At 42.6% G+C, this 26,115-nt stretch overlaps 1 protein-coding gene across 1 annotated transcript in view; it reads left to right on the forward strand.

The window, feature by feature from the left end:
- Positions 1-26,115, forward strand: part of CDC37L1 (cell division cycle 37 like 1) — a 56,312-nt gene that overhangs the window by 10,973 nt on the left and 19,224 nt on the right. The window contains exons 2-4 of the mRNA XM_033925556.1: positions 2,367-2,648; positions 10,005-10,095; positions 22,342-22,457. Coding sequence (XP_033781447.1) covers positions 2,367-2,648; positions 10,005-10,095; positions 22,342-22,457 — 489 coding nt within the window. The remainder of the gene's footprint in view (positions 1-2,366; positions 2,649-10,004; positions 10,096-22,341; positions 22,458-26,115) is intronic.

Here is a 26,115-nt window from a genome sequence, read left to right on the forward strand (position 1 = left end):
ACAAATCGTCAGTGTTGCATCAATTTGTTGGAACTCAGAACAATCTTCAATGCTCTCAAAGCTTTTCAGCATCTTCTTCACAACCAGGTAGTCCTCATTCGGACAGACAACCAAGTAGCCATGTACTATGTCAACAAGCAGGGAAGAATAGGATCTCTCCTGCTTTGCCAGGAAGCTCTACAGGTATGGGATTGGGCAATCCTTCACAATACCTTCCTCAAAGATGTCTACATTCAAGGAGAGAAAAACTGTCTGGTGGACAAATTGAGTCGTCTTCTACAACTTCACGAATGGACACTCAATTCCTCGCCTCTTCATCACATTTTTTCTCAGTGGGGGATTCCTCAGATAGATCTCTTCGTGTTTCCCCACAACAACAAACTGTCTCAGTTCTGCTCCAAGATATACTCTCTTCACCGACTGGAGGCAGATGCTTTTCTACTGGAATGGGTGAATCAGTTTCTCTGTGCGTTCCCTCCATTCCCTCTCATTCTCAAGACACTTGTCAAACTCAAACAGGAACATGCCACCATGATGCTGAAAGCTCCTCGGTGGCCCAGGCAACCTTGGTACTCCCTTCTACTTCAACTCAGCAGCAGGGAGCCACTGCTTCTACCAGTTTTTCCATCTGCTTACAGAGTCAGGGGTCTCTGCTTCATCCCAACGTAGTCTGTACACCTGACAGCTTGGTACTTCTCAACTTAACTGCCACTCTACAGTTTTCTCAATCTCGTACAGGACATTTTAGAGGCTTCTAGGAAGCCTAATATTAGACAATGCTACAATCAGAAATGGACTAGATTTTCTGCTTGGTGCATCATTCATCACAAGGAGCCTCAATCTACCTCCTTGTCTCCAGTTTTGGTTTACTTGTTCCATTTGTCTCAATCAGGCCTCAAATCCACATCCATTCGAGTCCATCTCAGTGCCATTGCTGCTTTCAACCTATCAAAGGGAAACCCCTCTCTGCGCATCCTGTGTTTCCAGATTTATGAAAGGACTTTTCAATTCAAACCACCTCTCAAACCGCCTCCAGTGGTTTGAGATCTCAATATTGTTCTTGCTCAATTGATGAAGCCTCCTTTCGAACCAATGGATTCGGCTCATCTTAAATATCTCACTTGGAAAGTGGTTTTTCTCATTGCTCTCACCTCCTCTTGCAGGGTCAGCGAGCTCCAAGCTTTAGTTGCAGACCCACCTTTCACAGTATTCCATCATGATAAGGTAGTCCTCCGTACTCATCCTAAATTCTTACGGTTTCAGAATTTCATCTCAATCATTCTATTGTACTTCCAGTGCTTCTTCCAAAGCCTCATTCTCACCCTGGAGAAACAGCTCTTCATACTCTGGACTGTAAGCGTGCTTTGGCTTTCTACTTGCAACACACTCAACCACATAGATCTACACCTCAACATTTTGTCTCCTTCGATCCAAACAAGTTGGGACATCTAATTTCCAAGTGCACCATCTCCAACTGGTTAGTTGCTTGCATCTCTTTCTGCTATGGCTCAGGCTGGACTGTATCTACAGAGACGAGTCACAGCCCACAAAGTCAGAGCCATGGCAGCATCAGTAGCTTTCCTCAGATCTACTCCTATTGAGGAAATCTGCAAAGCTGCCACTTGGTCCTCGGTTCATACCTTCACTTCTCATTATTGTCTGGTTACTTTTTCCAGACGGGATGGCCATTTCGGCCAGACAGTTTTACAAAATTTATTTTCCTAAGTTGCCAACACTTCCATCATCCCATTTTGGTTAGCTTGGAGGTCACCCACATGTGAGAATATGCTGTCTGCTTGTCCTGGGATAAAGCACAGTTACTTACCATAACAGGTGTTATCCAGGGACAGCAGGCAGATATTCTCACAACCCACCCACCTTCCCTGGTTGGCTTCTCTGCTAGCTATATGAACTGAGGAGAGACGTGCCCTATGCTGGGCGGGAAGGCACTCGCGCATGAGCGGTGCGGCATTCGCAAACTTTCTGAAGTTGTACAAGCAAATCTGCATGCAAAGCTGTCCGCATCCGGGCTCCTTGGATGATGTCACCCACATGTGAGAATATCTGCCTGCTGTCCCTGGATAACACTTGTTACGGTAAGTAACTGTGCTTTCTGTACTGTGTCCACTTTTACTTTTCCTGGGAATACATACTGTAGATTCTCAGTTTTGTTTGTAGCTCTCAGATGACACGTAAGTGTAAATGAGTAAAATCTTTTTATGCTTGAGCCTAAATAATAGACCTAAAGATAGAATAACGTGGTTTTGTTATGGTGCACTATTTAAACATGATTTAGGATTTTGGGCAGTGCCAAATTTCATGGTTAAGGTTGGGCTATGAAACTAAAAGGACTTTGTATTGTACAGATGTATGCTGACAAAATGGAAATGGCTTGCCAACAACAAGAAGAGAGTGTGAAGAGTTCTGTGGAGGGTAAATGGAATCTCGCCGAAGCCCAACAGAAACTGAACAGCTTAGCCTTGCATAACTCTGAGTCACTGGATCAGGAGCAGGCCAGAATACACGCCGCTCCTTCGGAGTTGAGGCAGAGGGAGGTTGAGTGGCGACAGAAAGAGGAGGCACTTTTCCAAGGAGAGAGAACACGGCTGTGCAACCCAGATACTGTAAACCAGGATGTGTTTAATAAGGTATTGTTATTGCTCAAGGGTGAGAAGAGTACCATATATACAGGCAGTCCCGGTTTAAGAACACCCGACTTGCGTCAAACTTGTACTTACGAACCAGGGTCATGTTTCTCCATTCCTGTGTCAATGCGCCCCTTCTTCCTCCCTTTTCCCTTCCTGTCAAAACGCGACCAACCTCCATTCCATGTCCCAACGCACCCCTTGTCATATTTCCCTCCGTTCTGCATCCCAGATTTGTGTCGTCCCTTGCTTGTGTTCACTTCTTCTGCCTGGCTATCTCTTCCCATCACAGTTCTCTTTGCAAAGCCACGGCTTGCAACTGACATGGCAGCCTGACCCTTCGTGCCTCCCGCGGGTGTTTACCACTTTGATCTTTTTTTGGCTAGTTAAGCAGTATATAAAGATTTTTAATAAACATAAACATACTTCCTCTGGCTGGCTCTCTCCTCCCAGTCTGTTAAAGAAGTCACGGCCGCTGGGTCCTGCACGAGTTTCACAGCTGATCTAGAAGCCTTCCCTTCCCTCAGAAGGCTTCTGGGTCAGCTGCGAGCCATGGCTTTGCGAACAAAAGTGTCACTGGGAGGAGGGAGCCAGCCAGAGGAGTTAAACACCTGCCAGAGGCACAAAGTTGGGACACAGAACCGAGGGAAAGATGATGAGGGGCATGTTAGGACACGGAAGAGAGGAGGAGGATTGTGTTTGGACAGAAAAGGAGGAAGAAGGGGCGCGTTGGCACAGGAAAGGGCAGGATCGCATTGGGACACAAAGAAGGGAGGGAGCACAAACTTTGGACAAAGGAAGGAAGAAAGAAGGGAGGGAGCACAAACTTTGGACAAAGGATGGAAGGAAGGAAGAAAGGAGGGAGGGAGCATGAACTTGGGACATAGGATGGAACAATGGAGAGAGTGAGGGAACGAGATGCTGAGGTGGGGATGAAATAGAAAGGGAGAATTGTTGGACATGGGTGTCTGAGTGAGAGAAAGAGAGTGCACATGGGGAAATGAAGAAAAATGAATTGGGCATAGGGAGGGAGAAAGAAATATTGAACATGGTGGTGGAAGAGGCGTGAGGTGCATATGCATGGGGATGAGAGGGAAAAATGTTGGATGTGGTAGTGGAGAGGGAACAGTGAAACAGATGAAGAACAAAAGTAAATGTAGATCTATCTTTTCTTTTTATTGGAACTACAGTACTTTGTTTTGAAGACTGTTTCTTTAATGTTTAATGTTTTTATAGACTGTATAGGTGATACAGGATCCAAGTTACATACAAATTCAACTTAAGAACGATTTAAAAAATGGAACTCGTTCTTAACCCAGGTACTCCTGTTCTTGAATATAAACTGAGATATAATTCCCCCACACACTGTATTTTTTAAGATAGCTAATATAAACCGAGGTTTTATATTCCACAATTCCTCCCCTTATATCTTTTCTTCTGTCCCCTATGGTGTCGGGCATTCCCCTCTCCTATGATGTCCACATTCCTACCACCCTCCCTCCTGCACCGCTGCTGCAATTGCTGTCAGCCTCTCTCCCAAACCAGCAGAGTTCTCCTGTCCTCATCGCCCCCCTATCCTCACCAAACTGGCAGAGTTCTCATCCCTCCCTTCCCTCCCAAACAAACATGGCTCACCCCTCAATGAACCCTGTTCCTGGATCCACCGGAAGGCTCCCTCCTAGGCCTACCATACTTTTCTGGTGGTCTAGGGGGAACATTGAGGCAGTGGCAATTACCACTCCTGCTCATGCTGTTTCTATGGTAAAAATGGCTGCTGGAAGTTGTAGCAGCCATTTTTACTGTAGAGATAGTGTGGGCAGGAGTGAGTGGCACTCATTCCTGCCCCAACACACTGCTAGACCACCAGAGAATTATGGTAGACCGGGGGGGGGGGGGTTCTGTTAGGTCTGGAAGGGGCTTTGTCGAGAGAGAGGGGAAGAGTGTGAGTCGTGCCTTTCAGAGGTTTGTGGGGGACTGATTGGGGGGCTGGCTAATGGTGGTAGAACTCTGCTGGTTCGAGGGGGGCTGACAACAGTGGAGGAGGGACAGTATCAGGAGGGAGGGTGGTAAGCATATAGACATCAGGAGGAAGGGAGGACGGGAGGACTCGAATATAATTGAGACACCCAGTTTTGGGTCATTTTTTTAGGACCAAAAATCTCGGTTTATATTCAAGTGTATACAGTAAGTGCTCTCATCTACAGGTCCCAATCGTTTGGAGTCTTCTAAACTGCATGAATGAAAAATGCTATCAGAGTAAGCTGAAATGTTTCTTGTAGGTGTGGTGGTTTGTTTTATATTTGTTACTGCCAACTAAACATCTTGAATTTGGTCTTTAGCTTGTGGAAGATGGGACTGAGAAGAGAATGCTGCTTCACAGGAAGCGGGGATTATGAGTACTATTGAAAGAGGAGTGAAGTATCTCATTAGAAGCTGGACATAGCATAGCTTCCATTTCCTGATTAGTTGGCTTCAGAATGCTATATGCTGCTCTGCCAAATGCGTGCCAGCCTCCTTGCTGTGCAGCAGTCATTTGTGTGTGTGGGGGGGGGTTTGCCCCTCCTGAAAACAGATTATGTACACGTATAATTATTTTGCCTATTGGTCCATTTTTAGGGGGGTTACCTATACTCTCAAAAGAGCCTTATCACCAAGATGCACTTTTGAACTTATTTGATACATTGGTCCAGTTTCAAGGAGGGTCCCAATTCAACATCTTCTACAGATACATAGAAGTAACCTAAATAAAGGGGGCCCCTAATTCTAGACCTAATTGAGATCATGTCCCAAAACTCGGGATATCTACATTAGGTGCCCCCAACATATCGCCTGGAAAAAATTTAATCAGTTTCTGAACTGGTTGAGTGGGGAGCTCTGGGCCACTTGACATGGAATGACCCAAATGCTATCTGACACTTCATAGCAACAATATGAATGAAGGTAGATAAAGACCTGCATGGTCTCAACAAGGTGACCAGAGCTATGTTGTTATGGCTGCAACATAGTCAAATTAATTTTCAATACATGATTAAACCAACTGTATTGTTAACAAGATTGTACATACAAATGTCAATCTTTTCCCCTCCCTCATTGAGAAACACAGCTCCATTCATACCATATAATATGAAAGTGATATAAAATGTCCATATTTGATCCTGGTTTGTCTTTGCTGTTTACAGGATACAGACCATAGAAGTCTACCCAGCCTCTTCAAAGAGCTCATAATGATATACAATCCCTAACAGTTTGTCAAATGCACAGTCATGCAGCATCACTCTAAAATCTACCCAGGCAACAAACCTTGCTATCAGATGCCAATAGCTAGTTGGGAGCCTTTTCCTCTCCCAATGCTTGGCATGGAAAAGTTACTAGAGCTGAAAGAGGTGAAGAGATAATAACGAAGATAGATGGAGGCTAAGAGGAAAAGGGAAGGGAGGTAGATCAGGTGCTCAATTTGGTCACTGGTAGGAACAGCACAAGATGCTCTCCAAGCTGCATACTTGCAGATTTTTGTGTACTACAGTATAACTAATTTTTATTTTCTTGAGTGTGTGTGGTGTTGTATTTTTTTTTAAACCATACTCTATAAAGTATGTAAACAGTTTGGGTACTTTTAAGTGTAGAACAAACTTTAGATAGCAACAGTGACTGAAATTTGGTGACCTATTTTAAAATGTCAGCTAGATACAAATAACTCGAGTAAAATGGTTTTGTATGTTCACTCCCTGCTCCTGCTCTTTCAGTGTTTTTCATGCACTTTTCACTTAATCTCATTCATGTCTACATGCTGTCCCTCACAGTCTTTGCTTTTATTTCTTCTTCCGTGAACTGGTAGAGAGATTTGACATAATGTGGCTCTCAACTATAACTCCTGGGAATTTCGGGGTAGGAAATAGGAAGAAAACCAGGTATGGTGAAACTTTAGAATTGAGCACTGGTAAAAGAGACCTATTGTGGTGTCTCTTTGTCTCTTGGGTGAATGTCAGTGAAAACTTTATTGGGACATGAGGGAATCATGTCCTCCCCATTCCAACCTCCTACCACATTGGTATCAAGTGATTCATTTTCAAGAGCAGTTTCACAGAGCCAACAGATGTACTGCAAAATCTTTCTGTGAGCTAAAGCTACTGGTAGAAAAAAATTAGGGGTGTACACTAGGCCACAGAAGTAAAACTTAACCAGCTGTAGCAGAGTTTCATTTCGGTCATTCCCCAACATTCTCTTGGCCTTGGGTGGAGGAAGCAAATGCCTTAGGATAGGAGTACAGACTTTGAGAACTTCACTATTGACTTTAAAGTAGAGAATGACACGGTGACAAAATTCATCACCGTTCCCGTCCCCGCGGATAATCGCGGGAAACCATCTTTATGTCATTCTTTAAAGAGAGAGGGAAGAATCAGAGTATGAATGGCCACAACCACTGACCCGCAAGCTTTGCTTTGAAGAATGCTGGTGTAGAAGGATTGAGATTGAAATAGACACTAGAAAATGACATGGGATTATTTCCCGCAGTTATCCACGGGGACGGGAACGGTGATGATTTTTGTCACCGTGTCATTCTCTACTTTAAAGCCTCATTGAAGAATAGTGAATTAGTTGTTTTCCTGGAGAATAAAGTCTGATACACTGTACTGTGTTCAGCAGGGGTAACTGAGGCTCAGGGACATAAAAAAAAATCTTGGCTTACAGTTTATCAACATCATTTCTGAGACTTGCATATGTAGGGTTTCCAGACGTCGGGATTTCCCCGGACATGTCCTTTTGAGCACATGTCCAGGGGTCCGGACGGCTTTTCGAAACCCGGCACTTTGTCCAGGTTTTGAAAAGCTTGGAACAAATCACCATCGGGCAGGAGGGCATCTGTGCATGGCAGCGGAGGGCGGGACTGGGGCGTAATGGGGCAGGGATAGGTGGAACTGGGCGAGCCTTAGGGCAGGTCTAGGGGTCCTAACCCTATGCATATGCCTTTTCTTCTTCCTCTAAATAGTATCCTCTGAAAAACTCCCCCACCCTGGATTTATCTAGCTTACATTTTCTCTCCTGAATAACTTCCAGCAGTGAATTGTGTCCTCTTAGTTTTGCAAATTTACAAAGTCAGCTGCTTAAGGCATGACTATGAGGCTCTATGAGGGAAGGGAGGGGGAGATTGTATATGTCTTGAATCTGTTCAGCTTGTTTTTCCTTTATGTTTTATTGGGATTTGTTAACCACCTTTTTATGAAGAGATTCACCCAAGGTACAGCTTAACATAAAACTTGTAATTTTGTTAACAACAGTAAAATGATCAAATATTGAATAAATCTAATCAATGAGATAAACTTTCAGATAGCAAATTGAATTTTAGTAATAGGACTAGCATGAAACAGGGTCATAAAGATAAACATTTACCAGCACAGTAGAACAGTGATATAACAGAATATGGAAGAACATAGATGTGCTACTTACCATGCCAGTAAAATACAACTGAAACAACTTGACAGATATGCATCAGAACATTCAAATATCAGAGAAATGATGCTAGTTGTTTGCACAATACATTGAAACATTTTAATAGGTAGCTGAGGGGACAAGAAGCAGCATTCAGGGCCTAAAAAGTCCCTAGATACATCCAGAAAATCAGTTTGATTATCGGCACTTTAGACATGTTTAAGTTTTGATTATGAGCCACTAAGTATCTCAGATTATTGTACTTTAATGTATCAGCAGCAAGCTGCAGACAGAACTGCTGCCTGGAAAATTAATCTCTGCAATTCTAACATAGAATGAGGTGCATGTTTTCATTTTTCAGAGAACAGCAGACTGTTTAATATTTAACACCGAAGCTGACATGTTCAAAACTGACAACAAAGATGATAAATATTGCTGTTTTTAAGACAGAGACTATTAGTCCATAGTACTGATCCCCTTAATTACCATGTTTATCAAAATTCTGTGCAGATAATAGATTTAGTCAAACCAATGTTTGCTTGAAATGTCTGTCTCCTGGATGCCATGGAAACTTCTAGAGGACTAAAGGGACAAATGTGACTTGTGCATGCGATCTGGAATGTTGCTCATGCTATCAAGATGTGCCCTCTCCCTCCCTAAGCTAGCATCTTGATTCTGGAGCAGTGCCTCCTAACCTGGTCTCTAGGCCCACTCTACAAGTTTAGGTTTCAAATATTTGTCATAAGAGATAATTGCATATATGAAGATCTGACTTAGACAAATCTGTCATGCTAATGCTTGTGTTTATCATGTTAGGTGAGCACTGGATTGGAAACCATTGCTTCAACCTGAGGCGTACTGATGCTACAGCTTGTCTAGCAGCACCCATCACAACCACTTAGTTTAGTAGAAAATAATTTATTTATTAAGATTTATTTAAAAACCTTTTTGAAGAAATTCACACAAGGCAGTATACAGCAAGAATAAGTCAAATGGAGACAATTATGGCACAAAAAATTTAAAATGAGAGTACATTTTAATATTGCTATTTTACAAATTAAGGGGTTATTTATCAGGGCTGTGGAATCAGAATCTGTAGAAATGTACCGACTCCAGCTTCAGAATAAAAAAAAATAATGATATATGGTAAATTTATAATTTCATATTTATAAATACATATCTTTGTCCTGGATGTATAGTTATAGTTATTTAGTACATTAGATCCAGAACAATAAATGTAAAGCCTAATATCAATAGAAGATAAAGTTTTCATATACAGACTCCACAACCCTATTATTTACTAGTGGATGGTGTATGCTGTCTACAAGAAGGCCCATTTTAGCCCAAGATACCACAAGCTAGCTTTTATTGAATAATCCTCTAAGGGCCCTTTTTTCAAAGCCCCAGTGCACCGAAGCCCATGGGAAATGAATGGGCTTCGGTGTATTTACCGCAGCAGCATCGCTGTTGCATCTTTGTAAAAAGACCTCTAAATTATTTAAATACTGTAGATGCATAATAATAACATAGAAGCTGTAACGTGTGCGGTATGACTCACTCTATTAATGAATTCTCTGTCCTCTACCTCTTAATTCTTTCTCATGTTCAGCTTTGTGTTCCTTTTAAAAATTGTTGTGGTAGCATGCTTAGCTGATTTTAAAAATACTTGGTAAATAATGATGACAGGGAATGCGGAAAATAAGTTATTTTTGTAGACAAATCATTTCTCCGTTTCCCACTGAACACATTTCTTTCCAGTACTAATGAATCCTTTGTAGTGCCCCGTTAAAGCTGAAGATATGTTGTCCGTCTTCCACGCTTGTGATACTAGGCTGGAACAGAAATGTCCATATAAGTTCTAATCATAAGACAGAATGTTATCACTGTAAGGCGTTGATCACACTGCTCACTGGGTTCTGTTTTCCCAAACAGAGCTTTATTAATCGAGGCAGGGAAAATGAAGACAGGAAAGATGCAGCACAGTCATTCATTCAGAACTATGAACCAAAGGTCAGACATTTTGGTAAGTTGATGTTCTGTGTCATCTCGTCAGGATTATGCTGTCTGTTTGTTTCTATAGCAATACTTAAACTCTATAAAAAGGGAAAATTATGAGCAACAAAAACATCTGCTGACAAAAACAAAATTGCAATCACTTATTGTCCCTCAAAATATCATATCTAAACAGTGGAGAAAAAGGCCTCGGACACCCAGGCCATTTTCAGAACCAACAATACTGCTTTAAACTATAATGTGAAATTTAAATGCATTAAGAATACATTATTTTGCAGGATAAAATAACGTTTACTTGAAGAAAGATCGCAACGTTTCACCTTAGGCTTCATCAGGGGATCAAAGTGTTCTTGTGCTGCAGCAAATCTGACGAAGCCTACAAGTTTCCAAGTTTATTAAAAATTTGATAAACCGCTTATAATATACCATTGCAATCTTTCTTCAAGTAAGTGCTGTTTTATCCCGTAAAATAATATATTTTGAATATATTTAAATTTTACATTATGGAGGCATTTTGAGCAGTGATTATGTATAGCCTGGTTTAAAGCAGTGATTGTCTGTTTTTCAGTTTTGTTGTTTCTGTAGAGATATGGTACAGCACATGTGCATGTATGTCTATGTGCACTTTTCTTGTACAATCCTGGACTAGTGGGTTATTTTCCTTTGGTCGCCAGACAGCTTGTAGGACGCCTTAAACAAACAATGCTTTGAGCCCTTCCCCTCTTACCTCAGCACAGCAACCCCAGTAATCCATTTTCTTTCCTACATGAGATAGGTGGCAAAGTTCAGTTGTGGATTAGGAATTGGTTATCAGATAGAAAACAGAGGGTAGGGTTAAATGGTAATTTTTCTCAATGGATGAGAGTAAACAGTGGAGTGCCGCAGGGGTCTGTACTAGGACCGGTGCTATTTAACTTAAATTTATAAATGATCTGGAAATTGGAACGACGAGTGAGGTGATTAAATTTTCAGATGACACTAAACTGTTCAAAGTTGTTAAAATGCATGCGGATTGTGAAAAATTGCAGGCAGACCTTAGGAAATTGGAAGACTGAGCATCCAAATGGCAGATGAAATTTAATGTGGACAATTGCAACGTGACGCACATTGGGAAGAATAACCTGAATCACAGTTACCGGATTCTAGAGTCCACCTTGGGGATTAGCGCCCAAGAAAAGGATCTGGGTATCTTATAATACGATGAAACCTTCCGCCCAATGTGCGGCGGTAGCCAAGAAAGCAAACAGGATGATGGGAATTATTAAAAAAGGGATGGTTAATAAGACTAAGAATGTTATAATGCCCCTGTATCACTCCATGGTACAACCTCATCTGAAGTATTGCGTTCAATTCTGGTCTCCTTATCTCAAGAAAGATATAGTGGCACTAGAAAAGGTTCAAAGAAAAACGACCAAAATGATAAAGGGGATGGAACGCCTTTCATATAAGGAAAGACTAAAACGGTTAGGGCTCTTCAGCTTGGAAAAGAGACGGCTGAGGGGAGATATGATTGAAGTCTACAAAATCCCGAGTGGAATAGAACAGGTAGAATTTTCTTCACACTTCTACCTCTAACCCTCTGTTGTAGTTCCTTCCTATTTCTCCTACTGTAAACCGCGTCGAGCTCTACGAACATGGAGATGATGCGGTATACAAACCTAAGGATTAGATTAGATTAAATTAGATTAGGTACAGGTGGATCAATTTTTCACTCCGTCAAAAATTATAAAGACTAGGGGACACTCAATGAAGTTACAGGGAAATACTTTTAAAGCCAATAGGAGGCTGTTTGTGTCAGGCTAGGGGGGGGCGGTAGTCAGAAGGCCAGAAGACCTGTTTGTATGCTTGTAGAGGCAGAGGATCTCCATGTAAGCTGCGGATCGGGGAGCGGCTCTCGACCTTTCATGTGGAATGACAGGCCATCATCTTGGACCATTGGAACCTGGAGGTTCTTCAGAATAGCTACAAGCTTGAGTTTAAATCGCCCCCTGGCAGATTATTTTCTGGTTTCCCGGACAGGGAGGCCAGAAAAGGCAGCCCAGGTGGAAGCCGCTGTCTGCAGGCTGTTGGACATTGCGGCCATAGAGCCCATTCCAGAGAAAGACTCAGCCTCAGGCAGATACTTGATATACTTCATCGTGTCAAAGAGGCTCTGATGACTGGAGGCCGATCCTCTACCTCAAAGCAGTCATTGTGGCACTCAGAGTACCTCATTTCTGGATGGAGACTGCGTTTGGTGATTGCCTCGGTGGTTCCGGGGGAATTCTTGCTTTCCTTGGATCTGACGGGAGGCATATCTCTATATTCCCATCTTTCTGGAACACAGGAAGTACCTGAGATTCTACATTCTGCAGCAGCACTTTCAGTTTGCAGTGTTGCCCTTCAGATGGCAATGGCGCCCAGGACCTTCACCAAGGTGATGGTGGCGGTGGCAGCTCATTTGCGCACCTTAGGAGTCCTAGTACACCCGTATCTGGAGGACTGGCTTTTTAGGGCCATGTCAGATTCCAGAGGGTGTCAGGCGTATTTCCAGGTCATTCAGCTGCTTCAGCGCCTGGGCTGTGTGATCAACTTCAAAAAGAGTCACTTTTTGCTGACGCAGGACTTAGAATACTTGGGGGTTCACTTCCACACGGGTCAGATCAAGGTGTTCCTGCTCAATTGGTCAGGGATGTTCTGGACACACCAGTCCCAATGGTCTGGCAGTATCTCCAGGTACTGGAGACCATGGTGGCAATGATCGATGTGGTCCCTTGGACCAGGGCACATTTGTGCTCGTTGCAGGATGTTCTGATTTTGTGCTGGAGTTCGCAAAGAGACCCTTGCATGCCCCACTACCCTGGATGATGGTGGCTCGGAGTAGGCTAACCTGGTGGCTGGGTCCTCTTGCCTAGTGAGTGATCTTGATGGACGCCAGTCTCAAGGGCTGGGGTGCTATTTGCATGGATGCTTCAGTTTAGGGCTGATGGCCCTCTCTCTGAATGGAAGTGGTCAATCAATCGCCTGAAGCTTAGAGTGATCTTGACTGGCTCTCCTCTACTTCGAGGGTTGTTTCCAGCATTGAGCTGTCCACAACGTCTTGGACAACGCCACGGTGGTGGCCTGCATCAATTGCCAGAGAGACACCAAAAGTGTCTCCCTGAGTGTGGAGGCCCAGCTTCTCTTCCAGTGGGTGGAGAGACACCTCAAGGCACTTTTGGCTACACATGTGACTGGAGTAGACAATGTCCAGGAGGATTATCTCTGTCATCAAGACTCTGGACCCTGACGTCTGAGAGAAGCAGCCAAGCAGCAACGTCAGAATTGGTTAGCACAAGGTTTGGAGGATGAAAACATAGTGTGAGGGTCTGGAAATAATTTGCATGCAAAAAAGATAGTGAATCAATCGCTGTTTTAAAATCAGCCAGGAATCGACCAACATCGATTGACTCCACTATGTTTAGTGAATCTGGGCCTTAGTCCAGTATGTCATAGGCCTCCTTAGGGCGATGGCTCCTGGGGTAACCTATGGCAGAATTTAATAGCCTATGGGATCAATTTGAGCCTCATAGGAATAGTCAGGAAAAAGGCACGTGAGCATGAAACCACACACCATCAGTATTTCAGTTCCCAGTTCTGGTCTCTTTATTATCCTAAGGGAAAACAAGGCTTATGGCTTCCAAGCCAAAAATATAATGTTCAACAGAAAAAAGACAGCTTCAGATTCAGCTCAGCAGGAAACAAATCAAATACAAAACTTCCCCAGTTCAAACTCCAACTCTCTCAGGAACAGTTCCCTTGGAAAGTTTTAAGACAGTTTTAGGCTCCAGCGAGCCTGCAATTCATAAGCTGAACAGTTTCATATGTAATAATGCAATAATCAATTCCTCCCTGATATGAGATAGGCTTATATGGCAGTTTGCCTAGCCCATTCCAGTGTTAGGACACTGGTTGCCAGCAGTTTAACTGCTGGTGAAAAGTGACTGCTGGATGGAAAAAGTTGTAACAAAAATATCCCACTTAAACCCATCACTGAAGCAAAGCAGAGTTCTCTCACTCTTCCTGCTGCAAACAGGCAGCATATGCCCCAGCCCCACTCATACGCAGTGGGAAAAAGCAAAACAGCATGGAAAATCAAAAGAGAAAACATTCTCTGTCTCTCTGAATCTTGGGGTCTTTGAAAAGGGTTAGCAATGCTTTCAAAAATAGTCCCACAACAAAACAGCTTGCGAAAGCTCTCTAATTTCTCATGGCTGTTAGCTGGCTCTAGTAGAGCAACATACCTCCATTTCAACAGATTCTCCAGCTGGCTCAACGTCCATATATTGCTCACTTTGAGCTCCCATCCGGAGCTCTCAACCCATCCAGCCTCTACATCTGCCTATCTCTCACCTTTTTCTGTTCAAAAACTGTGGCTTGGCTGGTCATCCACCTACAGGCACGCCTCTCCCTATCAGGTGTAGGGAACTCTCTAATTAAGTTAGTCCCTTCCCCCCACATGTGTAGAGGGAAAAGTTCTAGCAGGACGTGCTCTGAGAGGTGACGTTAGTGTTGTGTGTCTATTCCCTCTAGTGGTAGCTGCAGGTGCATCCACAGCCTGCTTAAAAGATGTTTTAAAGTCAGGAAAGGAATGAGTGTCAGGCTGCTCTGTGTATGCTTCTGGAGGGACATAGCTAGCAGACATAGTCTGAGTATCACAAATATGACCCCCATCCTGCATGGGTTCCATTATTAACTGCTAGAACAGTTCTTGTAGAGCAGGGATCTCAAAGTCCCTCCTTGAGGGCCGCAATCCAGTCGGGTTTTCAGGATTTCCCCAATGGATATGCATGAGATCTATGTGCATGCACTGCTTTCAATGCATATTCATTGGGGAAATCCTGAAAACCCAACTGGATTGCAGCCCTCAAGGAGGGACTTTGAGACCCCTGTTGTAGAGAATCCAAGATCTCCCTATTTCTAGTAGATTCTCCAATAATAATAACAGCTTATATACCGCAATACCGTGAAGTTCTATGCGGTTTACAAAGATTAAGCAAAGGTACAAATTGATTGGCTTTAAGAGGGGAGGAAGAAAGAGGGTTAATAGGACAGGAAATCCATTTTTGAGGAGAGAGTGATCAATAGAACCAGTTAAATCGCTATAGAGGGGAGAGATACCACAATCAACATCTGGTATATTAAAACCACCTATTAGTAGTACTTCTCCTTTTACAGCTATGTTTTGAATATCTTCATTTAAATCTGTGCACTTCTTCTGTCTGTGAAGAAGGCCTGTATATTGCACCAATGTAAATCCATTTTCCATGACCTCTTTCTAGTTTGACCCACAGTGCTTCTTTACCCTGTAGATCAGTATCTTTCAAACTTTTTCGAGCCGGGGCACACTAAAGGTAGTGACCATGGCTCAAGGCACCCAGACGTTGCCGTGATCATCATCACACTGACACCCACGCATGCGCAGAGACCCTCCAGACAGGCCCTAAAATGCCAGTAGGGCTTGCCAGCAGGGAAGTCTAACAAATATCAGCTGAGTACCCCCAACTACAGATCTCCCAAACTCCACCCTAGAATCATGCCTGATGAAACTGTGGCTAAACTAGTGCTAGCGGCAGCTGAGTGGTGAAGTGAAAAGCACACAGAGCTGCCGCTGCTGGTCTAGGGATGCGGAGAGAAGACGAGGAAGGCAGGAGTCCCAACAGATATGCGACCATAAAAGTCAGTCCCAGCATATGTGACGGAAAGAGCAAGTCAGCTGACACAGGCGCCGGAACCTCTCTTCCTATCCAGTGTGCTGTGGCACACTTAAAATCTCAAGGTACACGATACACTGCTGTAGATCATGCAATTGTATGACTTTAATATAATCTTTAACATATAACACAACTCCCCGTTTTCTTCCTACCCTGTATTTCCTGAACAGATTATAGCCCAGTATAACTATATCCCAGCCATGGGTCTCTATGAATCATATCTCCATGATCACCACTAAATCCAACTCAGCCTCTTCCACCACAGCCTTTAGATCCAGAACCTTGTTTCCCATACTTCAAGTATTTATATGTACTGCTTTCCAGTCATTGCCCCTTTTTCTCATTTGTGTAGAGATATTTAGTGGTTCACTTACCTGAGGGCTAATACTTCTGGGGGCATTTATTTATTTATTCAATTTTCTATACCGTTCTCCCAGGGGAGCTCAGAACGGTTTACATGAATTTATTCAGGTACTCAAGCATTTTCCCTTTTCTGTCCCAGTGGGCTCACAATCTATCTAATGTACTTGGGGCAATGGGGAGATTAAGTGACTTGCCCAGGGTCACAAGGAACAGCTGGGTTTGAACCCACATCTTATGGTGCTGAGCCTGTAACTTTAACAACTGTGCCACACTCACCCACTCTGCCCCATTGATTCTAGTTTAAAGCCCTTTTCAGTAGGTTAGCCTGTCTGCTACTGGAGACACTTCTTCCCTTCTTTGATAGATGCACACCATCCCTGCTCAGCAGCCCTTGGAAAATCATCCCATGGTCCAGAAAGCCAAAACACTCTTGACAGCACCATCCACGCATTCATCTCCAGAATGCGAGCTTCTCTGCTTTAGCCTTTACCCCTGACAGGGAGGATCGATGTATTTTTATGTCATTCTTTTCCTTTTTACTCCACACTAATTTTTTGTAAACTGCTTAGTCTTACAATGAGCTCTATATTAAAACCTTAATAAATTTGAAACGTGAGAACACCACCTGCACACCTGACTGCTTCACCTTCTCTCCCAGAGTCACAAAGTCATTTCTGATGCGTTCGGAGGGGTACCTAGGAGCATCATTAGTGCCAATATAGATGAGCAGCATCAGATAATAGTCATTAGGCTTGATGAGTCTCGGCAAGCTCTCCATAACATCTTGAATTTTGGCACCAGGCAGGCGGCACATCTCCCGGGACATCATGTCTGGTCTGCAGATGGACGCTTCTGTACCCCTCGGAAGGACATCGCCTCCTAGCAGTCACGGATTGAGCAACTTTGGGGATTTCAAGCTTTGGTCCTTCCTCTCCCTAGGATGCTCTCATCTCCACTTCAGGGTTGCATACAGATTCTTCAGTTCAAGGGTAGGTAGAGACACAGTATTTGAATTTGGTGGCTTATCTATGACAGATAGTCAGTAGCTGTGTGAGATATCCAAGGGGGCTCCTAATACAGTGACTATAGAAAGTATACAAGCATCCCCTGAACATTTTTTCACTCTTTTGTTGTATTGGTGTGTCAGACTTTCATGATTTAAATGGTGATTTTTTTGCCATTCAATAGGTTATAATTCATAGCTTTTGAAAAGAAAACTGAAATGCTTCACAAAGAGTAAAAGGTGAGAGAGCCAGCAGTAGCACTAAGGGGTGGGGAGTTCTGGCTTAGGAGGGGGGAGGACAATAAGACAGCTAAGTGCTAAACAGTCTTCAGCAGCCACCAGACAGATACAGGTGCAGGTAATTTTGGCAGCATCTGTGAGGAGAAGGGACAAGTGTGGGTGGCAACCCACAGGAGGCTTGAGAGGGGGGAGGGGGAGCTCCTTATTGGTGGTGTCATCAACTGCATATTTTGAATCTGGGAAGTGCAGTGGTCTGGTAGGAAATGCCACCTTTCCATGCAGACTATATATCAATCTTGGATGCAGCAGTCAGGCTGCCTTCTCTTTTCCCAGTCATAATCGGTAGGGGGGAGAGGGCAGGGAGGGAATGAAGAGGAGGTCTTTGTGCTGAGATGACATAGTAACTGGTGCTTTAAGTACTTCTTCCTTAGGGGATTTCTCCTTTTGAGTTAGCCTTGCTAATATACTAGACCTTCTGTTTTAAAGAAATGTGAGGCAGGTATCTCAGCCCTAGACATCCATATCTCAGGGACCAAGATGGTCTGTTATCTGGATGAGAGACTCCATGACTTCAGCCAAATTCATGGAGCTGATTTAGGAGACCTTTGAGGAGGATGGTGCAGGATTAGAGGATGGAGAGCTCCTGCTGGAGGAAGCAACTGTGGTGCACATCTTAAAAGATGAATTGCTTTCTCTGATTGTTCAGGTCCTTTGCAGTACTGAAGATTGAGGATAACCTAGCAATCCAGAGCTCTTGCACATTTCCACTTTTAGAAGTAATCCAGAATTCAGAGGTTTTTCAAGTCCACAGAGCAATTATAGACAGACATGATCACAGCACAATGGATGACTCCAGATATAGGCCTGAAGGTAGAGAGTTCTTTGCATAGGCTTTATTAAATTCCTATTGAGAAGAAGGAAAAACTACAGTTGTGCAAGGTAGATGCCCTGGTCTGGGTGACTGCTAGGAAGACTACTGGTTTTGGGGAGGCTAAAGTCCAAAGCTCCCAGAGGATAGGTCATGAGGGTGTCCGTTTGGCCTTTCCATCCAGGGAATGTCTTCAGAACCTTCACAAGCCTCATTCAAGAAAGCATACAGAATTGCAGAGAACTTGTTTTCAAGCTAAGGGCTAGTCCTTTTGCAGTGGAAGGAGAGGTTTTGGGATTTTATGGTCCAGGAAAACACAGAAGAGGGAAGCAAACTCGTTTCATCTGTACATAGACCCAAATTACCCTGTGCCATTGGGTCCTGGAGGTGATTAATTATAGTCGCATTCTTGAAACTGCATTTCTCCTGTTTTTAGTGCTTTTATGGTGTTCCCCCAGTCAAACCTAGCACAGTTGATTCACTTGAAGACTTTGGTACCAGAGTCTCTAGGGGAGTGGAATCGGGGAATAAACTCCCATCTGCTTCATGGCCCTCAAAAGGGATGGCTTGTTTCATCCCCTCCTGGACTTGAAAACAGGTCAACAGTTTTTATGCATTCCTCATTTTCATATGGAGTCTTTGCACACAGTAATAGTTGTGGTGAGGCAGGGGAAGTTCTTAACCTCCTTAGGTCTCTTAAGGTCTATCTTCACATTCCTATCATGTTTTACTGTTGCTTCCAAGGATGTTTTCAAAGGTGATCCCTGGTGTATCCCTGTTTTGATGATTGGCTGATCCAGGTGAAGTCCTTGGTGACGAGTGTGGCAACAGCTAGGGTGATTCACCTTCTGCAAACTGAGTAGGATAATCAATTTTTCCAAGAGCAAAGTGGGCCATTTGGCCTTTATCTGCCATCATGTTTCTATGGTTCACTTGTAGATCTCAGAGTACCTCGAGGCTCAGTTTATCACAAATAGGGGGAATATGTTTACCTTGACTGCGGGGGGTGCTCCGGGCCCTTCCCCATGCAGCCACCTGCAATCTTTGGGTTGCTGGAAGCATCAGTCAGTTAAACATGCTGCCTTTGGCATCCTTGGATGCTTTCCCTCTGCAGGACAGGAAGTTTGAAACAGAGGGAAAGCTGCTGGGGCCGCTGAAGGAAGCGTGTTCAGCTGATTAACGCTGCTGGTGGCCTGAAGATTGCAAACGGCAGCCTGGAGGAGAAAAGAGAGCAAGAGATACCCATCCCACAGTGGTAGACAGGGGAGAGAAATGTCATACCCGATTGGGGGGAGGGAGGGGTACAGGGGAGGGAAGAACAAAGATCATGGAAGGGAGAGAAGAGAGAGATGTCAGACCATGGGGGAGGGAGAAAAGGGAAAGGAAGCAGAGAGAGATGCCAAACCACAAGGGGAGAGGAGACAGATGCTAGACAGTGGGGTGGTGTTGGGAGGGAAAGGAGGAATGAAAGCAGGGGAGAGAAATGCCAAAGCTTGGTTGGGGGGGAAGAAGGGAGGGAGAGATGGAAGGGAAGGAGACAGATGCCAGACCATAGGATGGGGCAGTGGCATACCAAGGGTAGATACTGAATGGAAGGGGTCAAGAGAGAAAGGACAGATGCTTGATGGAAAGGAAGGACAGATAAAGAAGGCAAACACTGGATGGAAGGGCAGAGAAAGAGGGCAGATGCTGGATGATTTGGTCATTTTTTGCGCCTGAAGCAACCATCTGGCAAAATGTGGCCAAGTCAGATTCTGTGTTCAAAACCCTCCATTCCTTTTGTAAAATAAATATATTTTTATATTATTTTGGACTTCTGCGGTCTTTTTGTGGTTTGCTCACCATTTCCTTTGGTCTAGATTTTGCAGACTGCGTACCTACTTGTTTTTTAGGACAATATCATAGATTTTAAGGCCATTAGGTTGAAATCCGTCTTTGCGGATGAAGTTCCAACTATAGGACTACTTTAATCATGCTTCAGCTGCGCATACAAAAGAGATGATTTTGTGAAAAGAGCCAAATCCAGTTTTTTCCTCTTTTCATTGTTTGGAAGGTTGACCCCTAGTTCCATGAAAATACTGCTAGAAGTCTCTGGCCCCATTTTGAGAGCCAGAGCCACATGGCAAGGGAGTGGAAAGATAAATGTTGCCTTGGTCACCATGGCACCTGGTAGTGGCTACAAGGTTCATGGGGGATGGGCAGGAAGCGGTATTGGAAACGTACAATATTTGACTTTGCCACTTCTGAGGATGCCAAAGAGAATGCAATCCATTTTAATAGTATAATTTCATGAAACTCGACATTGCCATGTTTCAGCCATTAGACCTGCATCAGAAGTCTGTAATATGAAATGTGTATGTATTAATAAATCTAATAGAGTTGGGGAATGTGAAACCAATCTTGTGTCTAAGGAAGATTCTCGCAAAATGCAGGACAAGAAGTCAATCTCAGTATAATGACACACACAGAAAAATACTCCCAAAGTATCTCCTGCTGCAGTTACGATTAACATTTTTTTGAGTTTCAGGGGATCTCATGTTGATTCCTGCCCCCATCCCAATGAGATCTCCCCATTGCTAGGGATAAATGCTTCCTTGATTCCAAGCGTTGCCTCCATATCTAGGCTTTTAGAGTCCAAAGATAGCAGAACAAGTCTCTGCAAGGTAGGTTGGACCAATGAAGGGTTGAAAGTTCCCACCGAGGGGTAAGCACGAATCTTCCACTTTTGTTTTACCATAGTGATCAAGGGTCCAGTATTGCCAAGTAGTAATGCATCTTCAAGCCAGGAGCTCAAATCTGGTGGCTGCACATTCTGCTTTCTTGAACCCCTTGCCTCATCACACTCCATTCTTAACTAATCACAATAACTCCATGCTTGCCAAAGTTGAGGATTAGACACTTCAGCTTGTATGTGTGCTATGGAAAAGAGGAAAGTTTTACAGTAAAAATGATCCTTTGTTTTCTTTTCCAACAGACTGCATTTGAGACTTTATGAATACCATTTCGTTTTCTAATTTGTTGCTTGGTTTTGTTAAATGAGTATTTTGGCATAGGCTTTCAAGTTAAGTCAAAATACCTCTTTCACTGTAATTTAGAGGCAGGTACCGTAGACCATCTAATATTCTATTGTCCTTATATCATGGCATTTTGGAAATCAATCTAATTAATTTGTTAGAAAACCACGTAGCATTGTCATACGATACAATAATGTTTGGGATGTCAATGAGAACAAAAAGTCAAATTTCTTCAAGTAATAATAAACTTTTATTGACCATGACAGGGGTCGTCATATAACATATTACCAGCAATTGGTAAGATTGCAGTAGATTAAGTTATACATTCTGGTGGAATTCGCTATGCCATATTTATAAAATGGAAAGAGTTGCCACACAAAAGGGTAGTTATAATAATTTTAAAAGGGTTTGGGGGCCATTAACAAATTTTTGCAATGACTAGACACCTTTATTCATAGAAAATACATTTATGCATAGGGGGAAGGGGGGGTATCAAGTTATATTATGGATGATCAATTGTTAATATTGATATGAATCTTTTGATTATAATATTGGTGGGAAGGAGGGAGGGAGGGGAGGGTATAAATGTGTTTCTAGATGTGATTTAAAGAATTTTAAGAAATGTGTATATGATATCAATGTTACTATATTGTGATTTTAATATTGGATGGAGTGTTGAATAAAGATTTTCGTAATTCTTGGTGGGTAGGGGGGATGGGGGAATAAATTTTTCTTGTTGAGATTTTAATTGAAAGTTGTTTAAGTGACGTATAATTTTTAAATGTTGTAATATTGAACACTTTTTATAAGATGAAAAATGAATAAAGATCTTGAAAAAAAAAAGTACAGTTCAATCTGGCCCTGTTAGATAGTGAAAACCTATCATGACAACTCCTTGAGAATTATCAGATGTATTCACAGAAATCTATATACTGATGTAAAGTGAAATTCAGTCTCCTCTTTCATGCATAAGTATTCTTTAGCTGCTTCCTGTCAATTGAATCAATATGGAAAATGATCTTTCTTGTCTTACTAGGCATGCTTAGTCGATGGAATGACAGCCAGAAATATTTAGCTGACTGTCCAGACCTCGTGTGTGAGGAAACAGCAAAGTATCTCATCTTGTGGTGTTTCCATCTAGAGGCAGAACAGGTATGACATTACCTCGGATTAATACATCCTTTATCATATAGCCATTTGGTGGCTTTGCATCTCCGTACTCCTTGAAAATGCATGATTGGCATGTGGCAGTACAAAATGGCCCCACATGTTTTCTGTGATTCATTAATGTTGTGTTTATTATATTAAACTTTACTGAAAAGCCCTATTATAGTTAGTTTTGCATTTGATTGTTACAGGAAATGGCAGTCTATTCAGAAGATGGGACGTCTGCAAACCAAAAGCTTACAGGGAAATTCTTAAAAGCTTTTACTGCCCATCATTCAAAAAAAAAAAAATCACAATGAAAAAGTCTCTGTAGGAAATAGCTTATGATTAGTACATAAAATATTGTATATATTTTACAGATATCATCTAAAAGCTCTTATCTATTGTGTTTTAGCTTTTGTACACAGGTTAGCTTTGATGCAAGGAAACCAATTTACTTAACAGCTAGTAATTACTCCTGGGAGGAATTCTGTGTACATTTGAAAATTCTGCATTGGTTATTTGTAGTGCTTTTGCATAGAATTACCCATTCCTAAGGCCTTTTTCCCCCTTTAGGCTCCAGCCTTCCCTATTCCACCTTTATCTCCCAGCAAGACTCTCTTAATTCTGTCTGTCCCCAAAGTCTCCTCCTGCAATACTCTCACCTCTGTTCTCCCTTCCTCCAGGTGCACACACTCCACCTCTCCATTCTTTTTCCTTCTCCTCCCTATCATATCACTCCCCCATGGTACACCCTCAAACTTGAACTTGCACACTCTCTCTGTCCTCCTTTCCCTCTCCATGGTACACTTATGCCCCTTCCTTCCAAACCCCAGGGTATACACTCATCTTTCTCTATTGCTCTGCTCCCCTCCCACCCTCCCCATAACACACCTTGTTTTGCCCCCCTCTCCCCCTCCATCCGAAGGAGCAGCAGGAGAAGGGAGGAGGTGAATCACTTCACATCAAGTCATTTTCCCCTCTTCCTCCTCTGCCAGCTTACACTTGACAATTTAGGTGAACCATACGGCCCTCTCTATAGCACCATGGATCATCTAAACAGTTGGATGTAAGTCGGCAGAGGAGGAGGAAGTGACCCAATCTGCAGCGGTTTACTTTCTTCTTCTCTTGCCACACAGTCTCTCTGAGGGGAAGAGGAGAGAGACCAAGGACAGACCAGATGGTGGCTCCTTCGCAAAATTCTGTTACTGAGGGATGGGGAATTCTGAGCAAATTCTGTGCTGTGCAGTATTTCCCCAGGAATAAATGATTTTTTACACTATGGTGTCTCCTGTGCTTTTTAATATTTATCTTGCATCTTTAGCTCAGAGATTATCTTCATTTAACTTGAAAATATTCACCAATGTAGATGACCTTACCATTGCTATACCTATTAATTCTTGTCTCTCAGCTTCAGGAACACAATTCAGGAGATTTTCACAGTGAATAATTGGATGAGGGAATACAAATTAAAACTCAATACTGATAAAATGAAAATTTTTTTATGCTTCTCCTTCAAAAAAATTGATAGAAAAGGAATTGGTAGTAGATGGGATAAATTATACCATTGATCTAGAATTTAACCATGAAACCATTTACAAATGCTTTGGTCAAAAAACCTTTCTCACTCTTTGGAAGTTATGTACGATTAAGTCTTTTTTCAGTCCCATTGCATTTAGAATATTAGTCCAATCTCTGGTATTTAGTATACTGGATTATTGTAATTCAGTTCATTTGCAGGTCTACAGTCAAATTTACATTGATTGTACAAAATCTAGAATGTTGCAATGCGTCTAATTTTTTATTTAAGGAAATCAGATCATGTTACTCCATATTACAGTCAACTCTACTGGTTGCCTTTTGAGGCCAGGGTTTGATTTAAATTTGGGACTCTGTTACAAAGCTGTACATGGTCAGGCACCTGGTTATTTATTAAAGCAATTTACACTTTTTAAAGTAGATCGTCCACTAAGGATAACTTCGGTGTTTGTGTTCTCTCCAGTGCATGGATGTCTTTATAAGAAATTTTTGCATCAAACAATTGCATATCAGCCTGCTAGTTGGGATTAGGAACTGCATATTTTGTTTGCTTCTTCGATTTCATATATGCACTTCCAAAAATTATTGAAGATGTCCCTTTTTGTAAGATTTCTAGGAAAGTAAAGAAGATAATATTTCTTTTGTATTTCACTATGGTATACAGTCTCTTGATGTAAACTGCATCGATCTGAAAGGTATTGCGGTCTAGAACTGTAATGTAGTCTTTAGAGCGGAGATTTACATCACCTACCTAACTTAGGCCCAATGCAGGAAGGTTACATGGTGAATTCATATTGAGATATAATCAAAAAACAGCAAGGGAATATATTTATCCAAGGTGATACTTATAAATCACTGTTGTACTAATCACCTTTGTTTTACTTCAAACTAATTGCAGCACAAGCTGATGTGGTTAAGTGAACACTCAGACCCGCAGCTGAGGTCCGGTGAAACAAGTTCACGGAGCAGCTGTTAAGGAGACCATCATTGTTGTTCACAGTCTCCTCCACCAAACAAAGACTAAATAACAACACATAAACTTGAAGAAAATAAAATAATAAATTTAACAGCAACTTAACTTTGAATGGTGTGGATGATACACATAACTGCTCCGGGCTCCTCCGTTTATTCACAATACCGACCCCCCAACCTAGGTTTCACCCGCTGGCTTCTTCAGGAGGGGTACTACAATTACAAGATGACTCAAATCAGCACTGCACCACACAGCTTGCTAACTTAATAAGCAATACATTTTGAAATACTCAGTATAAGCACTCTCTCTGCAACTTACCGGCACAAACACTCCATACTGCACACACACGCACTGCTGACAAGAGGAACTTCCCAGCAGGCCACGCTTTAAATACACTCCCCTTTTGCTACCTGCTACGTCATCACTCCTTACATCATGAGTGAAAGATTATAGTTGAAACCATTCAATATCATTGTTTAATCCTGCGGGGGCCAAGGTATGCCATTGGAATATAAACTTCTGCTCTAAATGGAGAAGATGTTGAGTAATATTTCCGGATTTTTTATGAGCACACATAAGAACAGTATATTGTAATTCCTCAATGGAGTGCTGTTGTTCAATCCAATGGCTAACTAGGGGGGTAGTAACACGTTTGCATCTTATATTGCTCAAATGTTCGGCAATGCGAATTTTAATAGCACGCCGAGTATGTCCTATATAATATAGCCTACAAGGGCAAATAATACAATATATTACTGCAGATGACAAACAATTAGTGCCTGTTCTTAGATAGAATTTCTTGCCCCCTGTTTGGGGAATTATCACTCGGTCAGTGTTGAGGACATGAGGGCAGTACACACACTGATGACAACGTACGTGAGGACCCTCTCTGTTCTGTTGGACAGGGTCACGATGTTTCAAAATCTGACCTAAGTTCCGGCCCCTAGTGTGGGCAAATAAAGGGATATCATTCAAGCTCTCATGTACCTGCAGCACTGGCCAGTGTTTCAGAATGATTTTTCTAATTTGTTGACTTCGATTGGAATAAGGCAATACACATACCACGGCCCCACTATTCTCCCTTTGTTGGGGATGAAATAGCCACTCCCGCTGACAGTTGCAGGCTCTCTTCCATGCTCGTTTGACTACCCA

This window comes from Geotrypetes seraphini, chromosome 1, assembly GCF_902459505.1.
Source record: "Geotrypetes seraphini chromosome 1, aGeoSer1.1, whole genome shotgun sequence".
NCBI classification, from domain to species: Eukaryota; Metazoa; Chordata; class Amphibia; order Gymnophiona; family Dermophiidae; genus Geotrypetes; species Geotrypetes seraphini.